The sequence below is a fragment of the Apaloderma vittatum genome, unplaced genomic scaffold, assembly GCF_000703405.1.
Source record: "Apaloderma vittatum isolate BGI_N311 unplaced genomic scaffold, ASM70340v1 scaffold14121, whole genome shotgun sequence".
Taxonomy (NCBI): Eukaryota; Metazoa; Chordata; class Aves; order Trogoniformes; family Trogonidae; genus Apaloderma; species Apaloderma vittatum.
The window spans coordinates 22597-45759 of NW_009698581.1; the positions used below are offsets into that span (position 1 = coordinate 22597).

Here is a 23163-nt window from a genome sequence, read left to right on the forward strand (position 1 = left end):
AGGTGCTTCCATTTTGCTACTTTCCATCCTATAAATACTGATTTTATAGGCAGGAGGGAGTTGATAAGCAGGGGGCTGGGAGAAACACACAGAAACCTAAAGGCTTGGGCTTCAGATAAATTGTGCTAAACTGAATAGGTCAAGGGACTGACAGTGTTGGTCATCCAAGAATGAGTTTTCTTCCTATGGGGTTCAAAGTCCCAGAAAATAAATGTGTAAAGGTTAGGCAGGCGGATAGTAAGGATCCTGCCCCGGAGTCAGTGGAAGCTGTTAGTTTCATTGGGCTTTGGATGCTGCAATTTATTTCCTCCAGTTAAAGCCAATATCCTGTCTCTGCTGATGCTCAGATATCAAACACCCTCTGCAGCAGAGGCATTGCGTGCTTGTGCTAGGATGTGCCAGGGAGCTGCCTTTATCATTTCCCATGCCAGGCCCCAAGCAGGGTACAAACATGGTAATAATTGGAAGAAAATAAATGTTGCTGTCCAATTGCTTGAATGAAAGGTTGTGCTTGGGCATATAGACTAGATCTATTTCGGGACAAATCAAAGGGAGGAAGCAGGAGCCAGGTCCAGCCTTTGTTGCCGGGCCAAGTAATCTCCAAAGCAGAGCGAGACATGTGGTACCTCAGTCATGTCCAAGCATCCCTTGCATCAGCAGCGCAGGTCTGCTGCCATGAAGCTGTAGCAGCCACAGACTAAAATGCCAAACATATGTAACCTTGTAGGAGTGAGTAGCTGTGCCGTGGTGGAATTCTCACACCCGGGAGCTGGCAACCTGCCTGTGTGGAAAAAACTGACAGAAACCAGGGACTTACCAGCTGCTTTCGTTCTCAGGAGACCTGATGGTCTGCTCGGCTCTCCAATCCCAACACTATTGCTGGCAACCACACGGAACTCATACTCAACCCAAGGGCTTAAGTCCACCACCGTTGCCTTGTGAGTTCTACCATTAATGACTTCGGGAGCTAAAGGCGAAATAAACACGTCAATGATGATGTGGTTTTGGAGAAAATAATGGTTTATGCAGATTAATGGTATATGAAAAAAAAAATAGAACTTGCTCACCTGTGGAAACTGCTTGCCATCCAACTGAGAAAGGAGTCCTCATCTGAACACTGTAGATCTGGACTGGACTATTATTATCTATTCCAGACTTCCAGGATAACACAGCAGTAGTGCTAGAAATATGTTCAACTTTAACATCTTCTGGTGGACCTGGGGGGCCTGATACGATTGGCATTTTAAGATGACGGTATTAAGAGGAGATTTGCTGCTGGAATGGGTTGGGCAACTCTTACTTTCTCAAGTCAGCAGAGTTATTCACGAAGCTGCAGTTTCATAAAACCAGCATGATCTCTAAATGAAGGCTTCATGCCTGTATTACACTTTTCTAATTAATGCGGGGGTTTGAGTCAGGAAAATGAATGTCTTTACATTACTAATATGAAAACTACAAACAAGGGAATGACTTCTTTTTTTGTCTGACAAAGAAAGTCACCCAATGCGCCTCTGGCTGAACCATCCAACATCTTCAGATTTCGTATCAAATTTAATCCAAGCTGAAGTTTAGAAAGAATATAAGATGGTGCACTACTTTCTGCTAGAATTTAGAGGATCTCCTCCCGGTATAGCATTTCTCTTGCTGCTGGCAGTAAAAAGATTAGGTAGTTGATCATAGAAAACAATTTTTCATATTATCTCCAGCTAGTGGAAAGGCAACAGGTTTGTCTTTTTCTTTTTTCCCAGCCTGCACAGTGACCCAGAGATGCCCAGCAAAGAGCCAGTGACAGCAGCCTCCTGAAAGAAAACTTCCCTGTATGGGAAACCAGGACAGAGCTGCTCAGACCTCCCTGGGTTAGCTGCATGCTAACATCGTTGTGGCCAGAATCTCGATCTAATTTTGGGAACAAGGATATAAAATACATCTCCCTATTGAAATGTTGAATTGATATCCTAGGAAGCATTTAAAAAGCTGATGTTAAGAATTCCTAATTCCTCCAGAAGATATATGTGTCTACCTTTAACAGACATACCTCTTACAATTATATCTACTGTTGCAGATTGACTGTCTAAAGTTGTTTGTACCATGCACACATATTTCCCAGAATGATGTAGCTGAATATTTCTTATCATCAAATCCCCAATGGATTCCTGGAGATATAAAGAAAGTAAACTAATCACTCACAACATGCTTTCCATACTGGACATTTTTATAAATTGCCCAATATTAATAAAAAATTCAGCTTTTAGATTAAAATATTCATAGTTATCATCAGTTTCTTTCATGTGGACATTTTTATTATGGGTTCACAAATAACTCAAGCGCCTTTATGAAATTTAAGAAAGAAAAATAAATGGCTGCAGCCCTTGTAAAGAAACAATGATTTGCCATGCATATAAATAGTGAAGGAAGTATTATGACAAATATTTGTGTCATCTAAAGACTGTGGCAAATAGTTTCATTAAGCACTAAGGAGTTTAAGAGACTTACTCTTCCAATTCTTTCAAAGTGATGTATTCCTCTATTAAAATCAATTCTATTGCCATTGAATGACCATGTGAACACCACATCAATGGAGGGGTCATGAGATGCCTGGCATGGAAGGACTATGCTTTCTCCAACTGTTACATCCATATTAGAAGGTGGAGTAGTAATTACAGTCCTTTCTGTGGAGACAAAAAAAAAAATCCTTTTTATTAAAATGCTTATAAAAATAGTAGATCTTGAATGAGTTTTGTACCATTTGCAAAATGATTTAAAATTGGCCCAAATGTTCCATAATAAAGGAAATTATCTCTAATATGGTGATGATTTCAGAACACTCTTACCCGTGTGGAGCCTATTACTTCTGCGGTATCAATACAATGAGCACGCTGCACGCCTCGGAGAGCGAGCAGATGTCAGAGGCAACATGCTCAATTAGTCATACGTTACTTTGTAAAGCAAATAGTCAATAGGTATGATTTCAGCTCAAAAAGTACAGAGCTCGTTATTCAGACTGTTAAAAATAGGCCTGTGGCCCTTCAGACTTGAAAATCTCTGCTCACAGGAAACTGCAGCAGCGGCAAAATTGCTGTTCATCTCCGCTTACTCTGGATTTTGAGATCCTTAATCTATATTAATGTTAGCGGTAGTTTACCGCACAGTGTTGCTTACATTATAGCTTGAAAGAAATTATCTTCACAGACAGAAAAACTATTTCTGTAAGCTTTTTTAACCCTTTACGCTGAGAAAAACCTTACAACTCTCATTAAAGGAAGCAGTCGCTTGCTGAAGGGGAAAGAAATAGGTTTATATGACTTCACTTTTGTTGGTATGACTGGCAGATTGATCAGCGATAATAACCACTTTATTGCACGCAATTCCCTTGAACAAAGCTTTTGTGCCTGAAAATGTTACAAAACAGTGAAGATTTAGAGGTACATGAGTAAAATGAGAGCAGAATCTATTCAACAAATATTAATACGTTGTGGAAGTAATGTGAGAGGAGAAGAAAATTTGCATGAGATGCATTAGTTCCTTCTGGCTCAGCCCTATGTGTTAGAAATCTACTCGAAAATTCAGGCTTTTAGTTTTACCAAGATCTTGGTTGCAAAGGGTTTGTGCATGACAGGGCACCCACCACCATACCTTCAAATGGATTTTCATTCAGACTGTCATCAGCACTGCAATAGCTGATCAATATGTAGGTACAGGCAGGTAGTACGGGCTGAAACTTGAAGGGTGTCTGAGCTGTGCTGAAGAAGTGACATTCACGGCAGTGGTTGAGTAGAAACAAGGTAGGATGCTGCATTTGTTGCTAAGCTAGAATAAAACTGGATCTCACAGCGATACACGTGCTGCAGGCAGCGAGTAACATTTTCCAAAGCAAGAACTTTGTGATTCTGTGATTCTGACTTTTATTGATATAGACAAATTAAGTGGGGTGTTTTTGTTTTTTTTTCTGGTATCATGAAGAGAGTGTCAGAGGTTCTCGTTGTGAGTTAGAGCTCAGACTTGGAACAGGCTTTCTCTGATTTCTCTGTGTGCTCTGATTGCTCTTCACAGCCATGGGAAACTATCATTGCGGCAGCTCCATCAGTTTGGCTGAAGTCAAGGACTGCAAAGACATGAAGGTCTCAGCTGCCTGTCTTAAAGATACTCAATCATTAGGTTAGAGAAATCTCTTCCTCTCCCTGGAAGCAGTGTGTCAGATGCAATAAATTCCAGATGATTCAAGAGCCATACTCTTTGTTGGCACGACTCCACTGATTTCAGCACACGCTGGCAAAGAACTTGGCTCCATAAATCTCAAATAAAGTAATTCCATTGTGAAGTACAGGTAACTTTTAGAAAATAATTTTGAAAATTATCTGGGAACTACAGTGAACCTCCACAAAATTTTCTTTACCTGCTTCTCCTCCTGTATTTATTCTCACAGCTTAAACAGAACTGTGTGAATAACATTTTGTGGAGAGAAATGTTGCTACTTGCAGTAATGCTGTATACGTAAAAAGAAGAAGAAAAAAATAATACACTAGTATACACTAAAAATTGGAAAGTTGCTTTTGTGGTAGCTGGAATTTCTCTTTGCCACTAGCAGGTGAAGAGGCATGATCTTCTGCCCTGATCTGGTCCTCCAAACTCATCATCTCTTCCTCCAAAGTCATCCTGCAAGACTCTCTCCCTAAACTCATAAATCGTGTGTGTTTCTACACTGAGCTTCTAAAGCCAATGAAATATGTCACCAAAGAAACAAAGTCTTCCCCTGAACACCACGATCAACCTCAGAGTGGAAATTCTACATTGCTCTGAATGTTTATAACACACTTTCTCCCAGACACCACTTGTCTGCTCTGTCTTCAGCTGTGCAGGAGAGATGTCCCCACACACATTCTCTCATAAATAATGCAAAAGGCTACACTTGCTTTACAAAAGGGCGTTGAAAGGTCTGGCAAGTCAGCCTGGGCTGTCCTTCACCTCACGTAGCCTCTGGCTCTGACCTGTGGAGTGGAGCTGGGAGAACCAGGAGGTGGGAACTGTGAGATCATTGCAAAGTTCACCTCCATATCTGGTCTCCTGCCCAGTGTAACTACCCCAAGGGAATGGAGAGGCTTGGCCCTAAGGCTGGCTTACCACGTCAATCAATTAGATGGGCAACAGAGTGATCCCAGAGCCTTCCATTGGTAAGCTCAATGTCTAGATATGGTCAAACTGGGGTTACAGCGTCCAACTCTCAGCCTTCTCTGCTAGACCCCAAAGCCTAAGATAAGCTTCTGTCTGCCAGGCTTAAATAGCTGCCGGTATTTTATCAGTCTGGCTTAAATTTGGCTCGAATGTGTCCATTTCACATTCCTGTAATAATAGTCTTAAGACAGCCTTCAAATCAGGCATCCTGCTAAAATGCCAAATCAAGGCACTTGTACCAGGGGTGAAATTCACTTTTTCTGCTTTAGTTCATTCAGCAATTGCACCACTACTGAATTTACTGTGTGTCAAGTACTCACTGCCCTTCAAATTTCTCTTAAAAATATCTGCCCTTCACAAGACCCACATCACCTCTACTGCCACAAGATTTGATGTCGCCTCATTTTGTACCTCCTGCTTCTCTGCATTGGATGGTTGGTCACAAGAATCAGTGCATTTTGACTCTTCTTCAAAGCACTGTGTACAATTACAGCATTGTATAAATAAGTAAAAGACTATAAATAAAATCAATCTATTTCTATGGACAGGTCAAGGTAAGACTAAGCCAGAATGATACAAACAAGAATGCATAGAATTTGTAATCAGATTCAACAATTAAATTCTAAAATCCATGGAATACCAACAGAAAATGATGTCCTGTTTTTGTAATGTCTTCAAGCTTCCATCAAAGCCAGACGTCGATTATATGGGAAGGGGCCATTAGTTCTGGGTGGCTGTAATGAAACTGGATGGGAATTTTTTAAAACTTTCCTCATCAGAAGCTTCCAATAATATTGTGGTTGCCTCATTAGGTCTGTCATGTAATTTCTGGTGTCATTATTTGATCACACATTCAAAGAGATCAGAAACAAGACATCTGCAATCCTGACATAGAATGCTGTTAGAAGGAATAAATATTGCAGAGATGGTTTATCTGTTAAAATCTACAGAATGGCTCCTGAGGGAAAAGGTAAATGCCTTCAAAAAAATGCATTCTGTGGAATCCTCTGGTGAACTGGCGTTGTGGAACATCAGAACATAAACACTTCCTCTTGTAACACAACAAATCCCAATATCTATATGCTGTTCGTATAAGAAGTCTATTTTCTTATTGGCATAAACCTATTTGCCTCCACCAGAAAGACACTGAAAACTGTCTTTTTGCAATTATACTGGGTTTGTGTATGGGGTGTAGTTTTTAAGTAGAGTTAGCAAAAAAAAATTATCCATTTTATTAAGGTATTATCATCCCCTCGTATCTCTTGCTCTAGCCTGCTCATGTCCAGTGACACAGATGGAGTGGTTCACTTGTACGATATTTTCTGCTTCTTCTATAGGGTTGTCCTTAAGATTTCCACCTCAAATCCTTTTAAAAGCTTCTTAAAAGCTCTTGATTCTACATTACCTATCTATCTATCTTGCTTAGCAACTGCAGACATGCATTACATGACAATCCCATTCCAGAGGAGAAAATAGATAAGACGTTGTGAGTGCTGGATGTGCAATAAAGACTTCTCACACAAAGAATAAACAACTCAATGAGCAGCAATAAACTTAATTTGCACATTAGATATGCTTTTCCAAGTTCTGACATTTCAGTTGAAAATAATGCTGAAGCAATGAGGCCTATAATTGAACAGCCAAAACTTCTCCAGAGGGGAAACACAAACAAATGTTCCCTGCAAACAAGATCATTTTTATACCGTGTTGTTACTCAGTGTTTTAATAAACTTCATAAACGTCAAACAAAGTATTTTTTTTTCATGTTTTAATGTGATTTTCCCATATTGCTCCATTAGGATATATGCAAGTGATGTGTGAAATCGTATGTGACCTTAACAAAGTCAGAGCCACCTAAACCCTAAACTTCTCGGTTTATTTATTGCTAGCGGTGCTGGAACATGGTCTGGGACTACACGTTGCACTGCATCAATGCTAATTGCTCTTTCAGAGTCTGAGTATGAGACAGATTTTTGTCAGATGCTGTAGGTTAGGGAGGAGGTCATGCCTACAGGCTGCCGTAACCATTCTGAAGTCATTGAAAACAAGAATATTAAGAAAAAAAAAAAAAAGAGTTACAAATTACATTCAATAATGGGCTCATCTTGTAACTACAGACATTATTATGCTTAGCTGGTTTGCAAAACTGATTAATACGCTTACTATAATCTCAGAAGTTCCACTTTATAATCTGTTCTCATTTAAAATCAACAAATACAATTACTTTTATGAGAAAATGCCTGTATTGGAAAGATCATGTGGGATAAAGAGTAGAAAAAAGCATACAAATTTTGCCTCACTTTTCCTTTTTTATCTCTACAAACAATATTTTTTTTGTGTCCTCCAGCTCTGGATGACTCCACCTGAGCAATAAGTTTGTACAAAATCTTTTTACTAATGAAAATAGACCATCCATCAGAACAGCAAAAATTTGAAGCCAAAGACTGCTCTGTGTTTAAAAAAATGGCAAAAAATACTTGGAGGGAAGAGACACCCACATCCCTAGTTTGGGACAGAAGATGGAAACTTTGCTTTCCAGTCCTAAAGCTTTTATATGCAAGTGCTACTAAATGGGACTGGTAGACAGTTACCTGAACTTAGTGCTTTAATTAGGGGGAAAAAAAAGGAAAAATAGAAGAAGAAAGTATGATTTGCATTGCAGCTGGAAGTATTATGCAATCAGGTCAGTCTTTGCTGACATCTGTACAAAGTTTGGGAAACATCAGGCATAACGGGGTAGTTGCACTATGGCACACCTCACCCAACCCTATCAGGAATTTTGTATTAGAGGATGTAAGATTTGGCTTCTTATAATGATCCCGACGGGACAAGTTCATAGTGATGACTCTGAAAGAGGCAAGTCACTTTCTTTTTAAGGATGGAATGAAAATTTTAGCTCACATACATAATGGAGAAGAAAATAATGGTAATGTGAGACGAGGATGTTCCTCATTTTCCCTTTAGAAAAAGATCTGGTTAGTTATGTTAACCTGTAGCTGATGGTTGCCATGGTGGAATTAACCTAAAATTTAATGTAAGAAAACATAAGTAAAAAAAAAATCAAAAACTATGTCCTGTGAAATGACATGTCCTAGTAATAATAACCAGAAAAAAAAGCTCATCTGAAAGCAGAGAAGATCCTCTAACAGTTCCCTTGTTTTATCATTAATGCAGCAATTAGAGTGGGAGAGGGCTGTGGAAGGTGGTGATTTTCATATTCAGAACCAAAAGTCCCGCGAAGGGCTGAGGAAGAGCTTTCTCTTGGCTTGGATTGGTTTTGGAGCTATTTACCAACAAAACGTGCAGGGATGCTGAGAAGGGGCGGGTGGCCTCAGGTTCTGCAGGATGCAGCACATGCCTGCCCCACGCTGAAGGAGAGAAACCCACTTGGTTTTCAGATCACTTCATATCATCTTATTTCTTTTGGGCACCCCAGCTTTAATGTCGCTTCCACGGTTTTGGATGAAATCTAAATTGAATATGACCTCCCTGATAAATGAATCGATCATCAGGATGGTGCAGTCATGAGGTTTTCTTTGCTGCAGGCAGTGGAGAGCTCAGTTTCAGCTTTAAACTGAGAATACAAACCTGTCAATACTTGCACTGATTGGCACAGATGTGGGTATCTCAAATGGAAAAAAAAACAAAACAAAAACCAAAAAACCACACACACTTTCTAATTTTCGTAAAGCTCAAAAGAAAATACTGAAGTACCTTTCACAATCAGATTCCCCGAATTTCTGGCAGCTCCGAACTGATTTGTTGCAATACAAGTGTACGCCCCGGCATCTGATTTGGTGATGTTATAGAGCCTGAGACTGCCATCTTCTAGTAAGGTGATCCTAGGAGGAAAAACAAGCAAACACAAAAGAAGAAAAAAAGACTTCTGTTACAGGGATTCTAATAGAAATGCAATGCTACTTTTAATATTTAACATTTTCCGTTATGTTTTTTCTATTCTACAGCAAGCTGAATATGTATCAACCCATTTTCACCTCTGCTTATTATCGACTTCTATATTAGGAATGCTATATTGACATACTGGAGTTCACCATTAGCTTATCTCGCTGACTTCTTTTCAGCAAAGCCTGGAGTTTCAAGAGAAATAAGGAATACCCAACCTGTTACCTAATTGTGTCGTATTTTACCATGGGGGGCTTTTTTTTTTCAATTCTCCTACTCCATACTAATGTTGTGTCTGAGCCCAGCTGCCTGTGCAATATTGTCAGGATTATTAACAGATATTAGCAGACTAGCTGAGATGCTGAAATGCCATCTCACCAGCCACGGATCCAAATCAAATACATTGCTGTCTCATAGGGCCCTCAAATCACCTTATTAGTCACTATGTTGTTTACACCAGTTTGCAGAGTATTGGTTAAATTGCATTTAATAGTAATTTCAGGACGACTCCTGGGTTTTATCGGGAAAATTAATTTCTAAGCTTGTTCATATGCTTCTTCATGTCAATGAGATACTTTAGGATGCAAGTCAGTACAGAGTTGGGCATATGTTTTGCTTTCACTGCATGCCTGGCAACTTTTGCCTTTTACATGTAAGAACAACACTTCAGGATTTGGGAATTTTCTTCACAAATACACAGAACACATCCTATCAAAGGTAGGAAATTTTGAAATGAAAACTGAACTGGGTAAACGACAAACTTTTAGACAGCAAAGAATATCGTCTTGCAATGTTTTCCTAATTTTATGGCAGTTCTTCCATCCACTTGTTGCGCCTGGTAGATGTTGAAGTTCTTGACCAATTTTTTTTCTGAATTTAGAAGGACAGTAGGCTGAAAGACATGCGGTTCCTGGAATTTTCATTAAGGTGGGGTCAGGGTCTCTATGTACAGTCCCTCTTGTCAACAAGGACACTTCATGAGCCCCTTCTTTAGTAGGCATCAGAGAACCTACATCCAACCAGGGAAGGGCTGCACTCCAATGTCACGCTTTCTTACATCTGACAGAATCCAGCTCTAAGCCACAAATGCACAGAAAACCAGGCTTCATTCATTCATTCTGGTGCTCACAGAAGCATTGCATTATTTTTTTATATTCCTCTTTTAATTGACATTTACATCTAATACAAGAATCCTTTTATAAAAAGAAAATATCTAATTCATGCATCACAGCTTGGGTATTTAATATTTATTACTAACAACATAAGACTGGATGATGTAATGAATTATTAAAGGAAACGAACAATAACAAGAGCAGAAGTTGAAGCTGGCAGTAATATCATAGCCATTAAACACACAAAAAGCATCGTAGTATCTTGCTGCTGGTATTTATATATTTGTAGCTCTGTGCATAACACACAATAGACCTTGTTCTGCTTCTCATTCCACACTCCCAGCCTCTCAGCTCATGAAGAGTAGTACTAGACTTGGATTTCTGGTGGTCTTTTTGCTTACATCCCCCCAGTTTCATGACTCCCACCTTTGTCTGACCTTAACCTGTCATAAGATCTGCTCCTGAGTATCATGTTCTGTTACTGGGGTGTGATGCTGAGAGGGGAAGGAATTCCAACTTGAATATCTCCCTGGAGATAATGACCAGGCACTGCAGCAGCTTTTTGTTTGTAATTTTTAGTACAATGAGAAATAAGTTTGGGTTTAATAATCCATCGCATATCCATATAAAACTGGAGAGGAGCAACAAAGGACACTCTTCAATATAACGATATATCAACTAAATAACTTTTTCAGATAAGAAAAGGTGAATAAGCATGAAAGAACTGAGCACTGCTACTGGCTTCACGACAATGTGTGTTAAAACGAGCAACTACAGGTTCCCCTGCCTCCGAGTACGCGGACACACCTGACAACAGCATTTCAAAGGCTGATTTGACTATGAAAAAACATTTGCAAGTATTCCACTTCGGCCTCTGCAATTTTCTTTACATTAATGATGTATTTCTTCACATCAGTTTATGCCAGCTGCAAGAGAGCACCCTCATTAGAAACTGCTAGTGATAAAAACGTGGATTCAAGTGGCTGGCTAGCTAACATATGGTGGCTTCATCAAACAGTATCAGAAGAGATTCAAGTGTGAATTAGTAAAAATGTCCATAAATTGGATACCTGAATAATAAGTTGTTACAAACCACCACAGTATCTTTCTCACTGCTAAATATCAGTGCCCTATTGCATTTACCTGAAAGCTCTGTGTACAAACTGGAATCCAGAAGTGAGTATATAGGAAAAATAGAGACAACCCCAATCTCCAAAAGATTCCAATGTAAAGGAGAAAACAGACTGAAAACATGTGGGATAATAAAGGGAAGAATCTTTGAATGTACAGGCTCTGCGCTTAGCCCTCTATGGATTGAGGTTCAGTCATGTCTCGCTCAAATCCTTTTCCCCTGCACTCTTCATTAGGAATTGAGCTCTGAATGATTCCCAGCTTCCTGGTTTATCCACTAAGAGGGGTTTGTACCCACTCAAGAGCTGACAAGGTAATGTTTGATGTGTAGAAACACTGTTCTGAAAAAATATTTCAGTGGCTGGGCAGGCAGAGGATGGAATGGCTCTTTGAACGGATCAAAAAGGAGCTTAACAGAGAGAAACTATGAGCTAATAAAAGCTTCGCAGTTGTTTGAAACAGAGGTCATGCTACCTAAAGACAATTAGGGAGCTAGCTGTAAATAAGATACTTGGGCAGGATTTATGTAAAAGCACAAAGGACTCCGGAGTAATTAGTTAGTGGGGAAGGGAATTAAAGGAAAAAGAAAAAAGGAAAAAAAAAAAAAAGAAAAAAAAAGAGGGAGTCATTTCCAGCTGTACTGACGCCTGTGTCAGGAGAAGGATGAGAAAGCAGAGTCCAGCAGAAAATCAAGATGATGTATTTCAAATGCAAGGGAAAAACCAATGTGAAATACCCACCCAGTTGCCATGAAAAACAAAGTTGCCGTACACTTCCTCAGAGCCATGGCTTCCATTTGTCTTTCAAATCACAGAACTGTGATCCTGAAGGCAGTGGGAATAATTCCTTTAATTGGCTTTGGCTCAAGCTCTAACAAACCATTTAAAAAGAAGCTGTGAAACGCATGTCTCACCTGCTGAAAATCATTGCTTTTCACAACATTTTAGGCTACGTGAAGGTTATAGATAAGCATTCTTAGCATTTGCATTGGAAGCCGAGGTAATTCCAAGTACTGCTACAAGAGAGAAAAGTTTAACTTGAGAGAAAAGTTTAACTTGTCCAATATAACGCAAGTAGTACGTTTTGTCCATGAGGAAAACTGGACTTCTCTCATTAAAAAATGAGCACCTCTCGAGGGACAAAGAGCAAAAGATCTGAAGCAGATCTGATAAATGTGACCCTGGGAAAGAAGGAGCAATGAAATGGGCTGTTCGTGACACAGGTGTTCCTAAAGCCTTGTTGCAGCAAGGGATTGCTTAAACATCAGCCTAACTCTAAACCAGTATCTCTGACTTACAAAATGCTTAACTTCTTATCAGGCTAGTGCTGACGCCTGTGTTCCTGCCTGAAGTACACAGGTGCTGTCTCTGGGGAAATAGCTCAATTAAGCCAAGTTGCTATGAGGAAGAGAAGAGACGAAAATCCGGTTATGTAAATCCACATAAAAATCCCATACGAAAGGGCTAATTAGAAACCCCCAGAAGAATCATTCCTTATGTAACAAGTCTGGGAATTTACCCCCGCAAAACGATGGATGTGTTGGACGTGGTTCACGTCACGTGGATCACAGGGAGACCTCTTAAAGCCCTTTTCAGAGACACGTGTAGGCACTTTTCCATCCACAGGTGCCTGTGGCAGAGGGTGAGGGCAGAGGAAGGATGCAACGGCTGGTACCACTGTGCTTCCCCAGCACCGAGTGACCTGTCCCAGGGCTTGGATCTAGAGCCTTTCTATTCAGAGGGAAATCTGTCTTCAGGAGTGAATGCAAAACCCTTCGAGCCTCTGCAAACCTCTAGTCCCACAACCCTTTGTGAGAAGATTTTCCCTGATTTATTTGACCACAGTGTAAGCAACATCCTTTGGGTTTTTTTCAATCTCCTCATGCCATCGGATGGATCCACGTCTTTGTCCTCCCTGAGTGACTCCCTCAGTATACGAGACAAGAATTGTACACAAAAAGGGGAAACCAACCACTTACCCAAGGTCTATTGGAGTCAAAACTTTGCCTAATGCTCAAAAAAGAATAGTTTGCAATGCTTTTGCAGAAGACACGAGACTGGGAAGAAGTGAGAGCTCATTAAAATTGTCACACATACTTTTTAAGTAAAGAACTTGAGAAATCAAGCAGGGCTGATAGGTACAGCTTTTAATTAACCAGGCCAAACAATCCATCTCCGAAAGTGTTGTCTCATGTGAACAAAAAATTGTTGATGGCTATTTGCTTTGATCTTAAGAGCATGAAAGAATAATATGTATTTAACAAGGCTGATGGGAAAATAAAATCTGAGAAAAGAAAGAGGTGTCAACTCATTAGGTTTTAAAGTGCAGCAGAGGTGGTTTTTGTGCGCTGCTGTATTGTTCAGCCAATCTGTTTTAGAGAGAGGTGCGATTTTAATTCATGGATGTGAATTGCATTAATGCAATGCAGCGAATGTCTTTGAAATCTCCATCAGATTTGGTTGAGCTGGATGGGTGTAAAACTGGGGGTCAGCCAAGCCTACTTCTGCAGATTTCAGCTCTGCCAACGGCATGGCTATCTCTACAAGGGCACAAAATAATTCTTTTCAAAAGAAAGTAACCCTGATACTTAATGTAAAGATTCACTCTTCTGTCTGTCTCTAACATGGAGCATCTGACACCTCATAATGTTACTGGAGTCATCCTCATAGCACTGTGCAGATAAAAAGGGAGCATTCTGGATCTGATTAAATCAGAGGCAAAGTAATTTTTATTATCTGGGAAATCATATTTGAAACCATGTCTTCCCAGTCTCACTTTACTGCTCAAGAGCAAAACCACTCTTGTTTTCATAGGCGACAAAAAGATATATATTGTTTATAAATTTCTTCCGATACGCTAGCAGACATGGAGACAATAAGTGACTTTTCTAATTTTACAAAGATTGAGAAGCGTGAGAGAGACTGAATTGAAAAGTACAAGGGGAAGCAAGCGAGGGCCAGAAACACGAGCGCAGCTCTCAAGTGACTCAGAATTACTAGTGATTTATGCAGAGGTAAATGTGAATAAAGTTTGACTGAGTGAATGAATTGTGCCTGCTGATGACAGCTCTGGTATTTTTGAAAAGGTCCCCCTGAGTCCCATCTGAGATCTGACTGTCTGTGTTATATGTTAATGATCTTTGTACCTGTTTATCCTATGCTGAGTGTAATTTGTATGCTAATAGTATTGCCATTTAATAAACTCTGCCTGAAAGAAGATTTTCCTTGTCTGCATGCTGTTATAAATGAGCTTCAGAGTTGACTGACAATTAACTGGAAATAAAATAAATTTCATTAAAATCTGTGTTAACTATTTGGATCAAAATAAAATTACACAATCTAGCTGAATAACCTTATTAAAACATTTTAGAAAAGAATACTGTTAGCGATGACAGAAAGTGACAATGTAAGACTGTTCCTTGCTATTTCTTCAAATTCCTTTCTGTTCCTAGAAAGGAACATTAGTTTTGCATAGACTTTCTGCAGTTTGAGACCATAAATATTTATTTCATATATATATATACAGACATCTGAACTGAGTTATACTCCGTGATAAAGCTTCCAGACAAAATACAGTATTTTCAGGAGATGATACTCCCTTTAACATAAATTAGCAAAAGTTGCTTTACCCTGTCTTTAACATGCTCGGGTGTTAAATGCAAGGCAGATTCTCCTATGCGATGACTGAGACAAAAGGCAGATCTTAGCACATCCAGGCAAAAACAAAGATTTCTTGGTTGTTAGCCTGCATCGTATTTAGGTAGTCATATGTTGATTAGTCTGAACATTCACAGCAGAAGAAAAGTCATGATAAAAGAGTATACAGAGAAGAAAAGGATCAGGAACCAGACGGCAAAATTCTGTGGTGAGAATCCAGGTCGAAAATGAACTGAACGGCTGGAGGAAAAGGCTGCCAATTCTAGTATTTGCCAACAAATTCCATTGTTTCTGCTAAATCTTCATAACTCTGCTACATCAGAGAAAATCTCTTTCAGCACAGGATGGAATACCCACACTACAACTGTGCAATCTAATCCCAACATTAATCACTATTTTTACGATTCAGACATTATTAGGAGTTCAGACTCAGCCATTTATACAATCAAGTTCGCTCCAGATGTAAAACTAAGCCCTTAATATGAGACTTAAGTAGGATTTAAACAGTACATGAGGCCACGAATTACCCTCTGTGTGGGACACTAATTCACCTACAGGAATCTTCTCCCCTATCCGCTACTCAGAACAGATTTCAAAAATAAAACTACAGTAAAACCTGCTGTTTAATGTATTCTGGATATACAACAAGCAGCTGCATATAGAACAACGGTATATGGTACCAGCTTGCTTTCAGAAACCCTGGACAGCCTGTCCACGTGCAGACACAATGCTGGAGATGAACACTGCTCATCTTTAGTGATTTCAATGTCCATGCTGACGACTCATCTTCTTTCAGCCGCACATGCCCTTGTTCTCATGCCTCACCACCTTCAGCTCTCACCACCTCCAGCTTCTTGTGCCCATTGGTTGGGCTACCTGTGGGTTCATAGGAAACCTTGGGCAGTCCTCGCTGGGCTATTCAATTTATATTGAATTTGAGTGATGATGATAGGGACTGCATGTTGTTCCCTGAAGCCTGAGACATACATACTTGCTCAAAATATCAGAACATAGAAATTTCATGTGTTGAACATGTAATATTCCACCACATGTGTGTGTCCCTTAAGTAGCTCTTCCTTTCACTGAAAATACGAAAAGACTTTTAGTTCTCATGGAAATGAAGTAATGAAACAGAAGTATTTCTTTGTAATAAAATCCCATGACTAAACCAGAGGCGTTAGTCCTCCTACAAACCCTTCACTTTGGCCAAGCATTAGCCACATTTTCAGGGTGATGTTTCTATGATTCCCCTCACATAACCCTGCACACTCGAGATGACCCCAGCAACTCCTCCCTAGAAGACTCTGTTCATCAAGCCTACAGCATGATTGGCAACAGTCCACGTGCCTGTCATGTTCATATCTTACTGCTCCTTTTCACATCACCTCCACACTGTGTCCTGATCTATCTGTTACCTCTAACGTCACTCTTAGGTTGAAAAATGTTGGGAGCAGGAGCTCTCTTTTATCTGGTGTTTGTGCAGTATGTTTTTTCCTTCAGTACTAGTATTTTTGTATGCTAGGGCGATACACACCAGAATAGAGCAACGGTAATGATGTGTATGGCAGTACAACTTGGACTAGAAGAGAAGCACAGAAGGTTGCATCCTCTCATTATTTTTTTGTGCGAGCTCCTAATTAGGAACCTTGATGCACAGCCTGCCGAAGTCAATGGAAAAACTCCAACGAGATTAGTTGGCTTTGGATCAAATCCTGAACATCAATCAGAATATGTGCATGAAGCAGAACATGAACTGAAAGGGAGAAAGGGCACAACACTGACATTCGCCGGGGTTTGGTTTATTGCAACTCTGTGTGACATGGAAGAGTGACAGATTGCTTGGGACATCTCAGCGTGTAGGACAGCCCCTCGGAAAGGCTCACCTTAACCAGGTTCCCAGGAGTCGAGCGAGAACAATTTAAAATTGTATTAGGGATGTGTCATACAGAAGGGAAATTGTAATAAATCCAGCATCACGCAGGTTGTCATTCTTTCTTATATGTGAGAACATATGGTTCATTTGCTTACTTGATGCTCACGCTATCTGATGTGCTAAACACTATTGCATTAAGTAGTCAGTAGCACAAGATAAAATTAGGTTTATTGGCTTGTTCCATTATGAAACTCTCTAAGGAGAGAGAAAAGAAAGGAAAAGCCCTTTTCTTATGTCTTCCACTGCATTAATATTGTCTGTCTGCTGCCTGCCAGCACTTCATTGGGTCAAGTAGCAATGGGGGTCCCCTTCTGCCTTCTCATTACTCTGCAGTGGATTGACTTCAAATGGCAAGATAATGGAGAAAGAAGAAAGGGGAAAAACAAAGCAAAATAAGATTAAGAAGAAAAATAAAATATGATCTTTTTCTTCCCCTCCTCTGTGCTCATTCTTCCTCTCTCCTTATGTCTCCCTCCTCGTCTTTCACTCCTGTGTTTTCCACTCCCCTGCCTTCACTCCCAACTTGGACGAGAGGACAGAAATAACCAGAAACATGGAGAACACGAAAAAACGAAGACTGAAGGAACTTCAGGTCAGTCTGAGGCATTTGCTGGCAACCCTTTGGTTGTAAAACTTTTCTTATGCCAACATCATGAGTTTTGCTGCATCACCAAACTTCACTGCTCATGTGTGCTCACTCTTTACTGAGTGCTGCCACGTTTTGTATTCCTCCTTGGTTCAATGACATTATTCAGAAGGAAGCATGGGCAAACTCTTGCACGTTTATTCTTACAACCAATGCTGAAAACAGAAAAATACCATGCTGATAGCAAATAAATATTCAAGAAATACATTACAGCTGCCTCTACTAGACTCCTGCCATACCCTCTTTTCTGCTACCTTTCGCATAGGAACTGGGAGCACCGTAATCTGAGCAGAAGATATTTTTAGCCACGACACAGAACACTCCTTGCCGTGCAGCTCTCAGCACTCCCTCAGGAAGGGTGTAATGACGAGTTTTGTCTGATTAGCACCGAACACGCAGTAGTAGCATGGCCTGAGAGATGAAAAACCAAAGCAATTCTATACAGCAATCTCAGCTTTTGCAGGAGTTTTCATATCTTAATACGTAAGTTCAGATCAAGCATTGAAAGCAGGCAGGAAAATCCACGCCTTTGATTTCTCTCAATCTGTTTGTTAGCAAAGAACGGAACCGAAGCGATTAACAAAATTAAGCAAATGTGGTACCAATTCCATTGGTTCCCTAAGCAAAATTAGAATTTCATCAAGAGATAAGCTTAATTTGTATTCATTGTGACTTACAGCGATGGTGTTTAAGATATCTGGAATTGCTCTGACTGCTGATGCCCACACTTCAAGTGCTCTAACTAAAATAGGAAATGAACTTCTTTACAAGCCCACAGACACTGATAAGATAGAAGGGTTAAGGCGTATCATCAAAGCTGTGCAAAGCTTCATGTGGTAGAAAAGCAAGAAGGATAAAAATGGAGATACACTTAATCCAGGCTTCCAAAACCAGACTTAAAAAATAAAATTATAGCAATACTAGTATCCCATTGCTATGCACCTGGCCGCATTGCTGTAGAAAGCTCGGAGTAGAATGGTAAGTGCTGGAATAGCATAAGAAAATAACATTTCATATAAAACTTGCTATCAGCATATAAATGTCGATACTACCTTTATCTGTAAAGAGTGGGTGCATAAAGCGGGCTGGTTTGTGGCACTAAGCAGTATGACAAACAAAGATTCTCTTTGCCTATGCTACTCATCAGGCCTGACTTAATACTTTTCACTCCCCCAGCTTTGCTCATCTAAAAGTTAGGCATCTCATTTGAGATGGAGGTGGCTGCTGAGAAAAAGTAAATAACTACCTTAGACTGCATAGTCACTTCAGCTAAATAAAAGTTAAGTGACATCAATCTCCTGCTTTGTTAGTAGAGTAGTGCAAATTTGGGGATTTTCAATACATTTTGTCTTGATTCCTTCCCATGCAGACTTTTTTGTATTTTTTTTTAAATAAAAAATAAAAAATGGATATTTCGGAAGGTTTCAGTACAAGCTAAACAAACAGTGTTGACATTCTGGTAATTGAAATGTTTCACTGAAGTTTGTTGAACTGCCCTGACACATTTCTTCTCAAAATGGTTCAAGCTGAAATGCTATTTCACAGTACATGTTTTGTATGTCATATTTGTTCAGCGGATTGAGGACTTCTCCTGTCAACCAATTAATTGCCTTTATTTTTATTTTAACTCCCTATTTCTCTAATTCCAACAGCAGTGACAACACAGAATTCTTTTCCCAAATAACAAAAAAAAGGTTTAAAATTTGTTCAAAATGCTCATGGGTTTGGAATCTGACCCTGAGCAGCAGAAGAAAGGCAGAAGCAGATGGTGGCCACGGGTGCTCAGAAGGCTGCAGGAGAACAGTCCTGCCCAGGAGACCGGCAGAACGACTCTGTTGCTGCACATGGATGTGAGCAGTTAATGAAACCTGCCAGCTCCTTGCATTTCTCAGGGGAGCAGGAGAAGCCCCTTGGTTTTGAGGCTCCTCAGCAATTCCCAGGTAATTCCCCGCACCCACAGTGTCAGAAGCCTCCAGCCGCAACATCTGCTCAGTTTTCTCTGCCCAAGGTTGTTGGAAGAGCTTTTCATTTTGGTGCTCAGCCTCTCTCCCATGTTTCCTTTGAGTAATGGCAAAAACTTGAGTGCAAAACGTAAAAACCAAGAGGTGCACGGGAGAGAGAATTTACCAGCTAGAGCAGCTTTACTTAGAGCATAGAGACAACTACCCTCCACAGGGATGGACAAGCAAGTCTAGGAGTCAACAAGTACTGAGCATGCCTTATTGACCCCCCTTCTTGTCCAGTCACCAGAAAACAATTTAAATTATGAATATTTGCTTATTACTGATTATTAATGTGTGGAAAGTGCTGTGTATGACTAACACATTCTCTCAGCCTACCTCATTTCTCGGTTTTCCCTCAGATATCCTCATTTAAAATCCAAGTGGAATGAATCACATATGTTTATCTGCATTCACTACAGTGTTTGGGGATCCTCAACTCATGCTGAGGGAATAGCACCTCTCTCTGGTAAAGTAAAAGGGGGTCTAATTCTCATTTATTAAAATGCTCCAGTCAAAAAGAATTTTTATAAAATACATTTTTCATGAGCATCCTGATCCTGAAGCTACTGAAGGCGATAACAGGACATAAATTTGTGATGAGATCAGCGTCTAGACTTGCAAATTTGCTTTATTTAATATATGAATTGTTCCCTTCTACTCTTGCTTTTCCTCAGTCGACATGCAAGATGACACAGTGAGATGAAGAAATCTCCCTTTGCACTTACAGAGAATATCTGACATACATGAAAATAGCTCCTATCTGTGGCAGACTCCACAGTGTGAGAGTTCAGGCATGAAGTTTGTTCTTTTTCTTTGTTGCATTTTTTTTCGACATTGAGCCAAAATCCACAGAATATGCCAGGACAGTCATACGTTTGGCAAAGGGCACACAAAACCTTTCCAAACAGCTGCCCCTTCGACACGTCCTATTGCTCCCAAAAGCCCATTTCTCAAGACTTTAATCCAAAGGAGGAGGTTAAGTGCCCCAAAGAAAACCTGATGCTGTACTGCTAGGTGATCCAGAGAAGCTGATTGGGGATCAGGTGGAGAAGAGAGCATGTAAAACCAGCCAGGATTGGCCAACTGTAGAAATTTCTCTTGGATTCCTGCAGCTGATATAACATGTTTGACTTGCAGAGAAAATCAGAGAGGTAAGTGGGGAGGGAGGAAACTATCTGTACCCTGAAAAAGGGACTGAGGACCTTCACTGCTGGACTATGGCAAGAAATCTAGAAGATTATGCTTCAGGCTTAGGAAATGTTTAGCTATCTTTCAAATTGGAGGAACCCAAGTACCACAGCTTCCTAAACTGAAAAATTCTTGATGGAACACCCTCTGAGGAAATCAAATAAAAAATAGTTCATGGCGGTTTTATTAATATGGATAAGCTATTAATTAGCTTTGTGGTTAGCACATTTTATGTACTTACAAAGCAACATGAATACAAAGCAATGTTATCTTGTCATAGAAAGAGCTCAGATGATCAAGCAGAGCAGTGACCATGCGTGCATGACTATCAGGAATAAACCATTATCGTGAATGAAAGGAAAAAGGCGAAAAAGAAAGAATGTTCTTTCCCCTATGGGTGGAACAAGATCTAGTTGCACTATTTCTGCAACAAAAGATTGAATTTGCCTAAATCCTTCTGAAGCAGCTATGTGATCTGACTTATTGAGCAATGTGTCTGTCACAGTTTTGCTCTCAGAAGCATAAGGAATTGGTGTTTGTTTTTAAAAATAAAACTCTAATAAAGAAGTCCATAGAGAATATAATTGCTTCACAATAAAACAGGAGCAGAATCAGGAAAGCTTGAGGTCAAGTTTTATCATATGTATAAAAGCAGACCAGTTTCCTTCTCTTTTTTTTTTTTTTTTGTATGAGCAAAGACACATTTGATTTTAGAAATTCAATTAGCTCTGTATATTAATTGTAGCTATACAAATTCTTCATTTTCTATTTTCTGTTACAAAGATCTGTGGAAAAATACTGTATAGATGTATTTTCTCTTCTTTAAAGCCCTGGCATTAGCTGTTTTATCATTTAAAAATCAAAAACCTTCATAAAATTTTACTTTGCACTAGCAGACACACCAGTAATGATGTTTCGCACACAGAGAGTTTAAACACTCTCCCTTTGCCTCAGTATAAATCCTGCTCCTTTTGTTTACTCCTTCTAGGCAGCTGAAGGCCTTCTGGGATGCTCAAAAATTACAACGTGCTTATAATTATTGTTAGCAAATTAATACAGAAGCACAAGTAAGTACTGTATGCAGTATGTGAATTTTTTTTTTCCTAAGCAAATCAAGATGGGGAGTATTAGGGTACTAAAACCTTGAGATCTAGGCTTTAAACTGCAAGTTTTAAACGGTGCTCTCCTTGCTCCTGTTCTTAACAATGGCAGAAAATCCAGAGATTACCTGTTGCAAACTGTACATTTTAAAGAATTACAATTAGCCAAACTAACCCCTTTGAGCAACTAGCTCCATGTGCAAAACCTGGTGTTCAATTCCCAAAGGTTTATGAATTACTGCTTCTGTTCTCAGTCTTTTTAAATGATAACGTGCTAAAACAGAGTTGCTGCTGTATTTGTGAACTGAAAGAAACGCTGAGAAAGATTGCAGTTCTTAGACACCATCGCCCATTTCATCCATCTGTCTACATTCACGTATGGAAATACCACCAAGGCTCTTTTCTGTACTTCTCACAATTTCTTCAAGTCAGCAAGCTGCTTTCGATTTTAACGCTTTACCATTTAATTAATTTTAGCATGCATTAATGTAGATGGTTTGTAACAATTCACAGATATTCGCCATCACAGAGCAAACATCAATAAAACCCTCCTGAAGACCACGCACACCCACACCAGGCAGTGAGAGACTGTGCCAGCACATACCAGGATGCTGGTCCAGTGGCTCAATCCTGCCTAAACAGAAAAGACAAGGCTTGGAGGCTGATTTAGCAATGGGTTATTGTACAACCTGTACAGCTGTGGCAGCCTGGGGGCATATTCTGCTTCCCCGAAGCCTCCACTGATGTCTCCTACCCGATTTGCTCAGGTTTTGCGTGTGGCACAGAGTCGGCTCTGACGGCGTTGCAATGAATTAACTGATGATGAACGCCAACGTATGCACCCTACAATTACTCCCGTGTATTTGGTTTGGCTTTGTTCTCAACCAGCTTTACACTCACAGAGCTGTGTGGCCGAAAGACAAAAGGACTCTGGCATCAAAGTTTTCCATCAGTGAGCTGTCAAAAGCAATACCAAGCCAGCTGGGTTTAACTGGTGTTTAAAAGACATTATTAAAACTCGTTTAGGATGGTACCTTTTGTTCTGACGCAGAACCTCCGAGCCCTTTCTCCAGGTGATAACAGCTCTGGGAGAAGCGCTCGGTTTACAACCAATTGTAACTTCACCTCCAACTTGAACAACTGATGTTTTTTTCACGGGGTTTTTGGAAAAATCGGGTGCTGCAGCTAAAAATAGAGAAGGAAGAAGAACAGAACAGCACGCAGCTGACAAGTTACTAAATAAACTTGCTAAATTCTTCTCTTTGAGTTACACAGTGGGTGAATCCAATAATTGCTTTGCTTTTGAGGATTTTGCAAAAGTA

At 39.9% G+C, this 23163-nt stretch overlaps 1 protein-coding gene across 1 annotated transcript in view; it reads right to left on the reverse strand.

The window, feature by feature from the left end:
- Positions 1-23163, reverse strand: part of CNTN6 (contactin 6) — a gene marked incomplete at its 5' end in the record, with an annotated part of 54392 nt that overhangs the window by 14245 nt on the left and 16984 nt on the right. Inside the window, 6 exons of the mRNA XM_009878078.1 lie at positions 818-967; positions 1068-1226; positions 2036-2153; positions 2494-2669; positions 8884-9011; positions 22876-23026. Of these exons, the coding sequence (XP_009876380.1) occupies positions 818-967; positions 1068-1226; positions 2036-2153; positions 2494-2669; positions 8884-9011; positions 22876-23026 (882 nt within the window). The remainder of the gene's footprint in view (positions 1-817; positions 968-1067; positions 1227-2035; positions 2154-2493; positions 2670-8883; positions 9012-22875; positions 23027-23163) is intronic.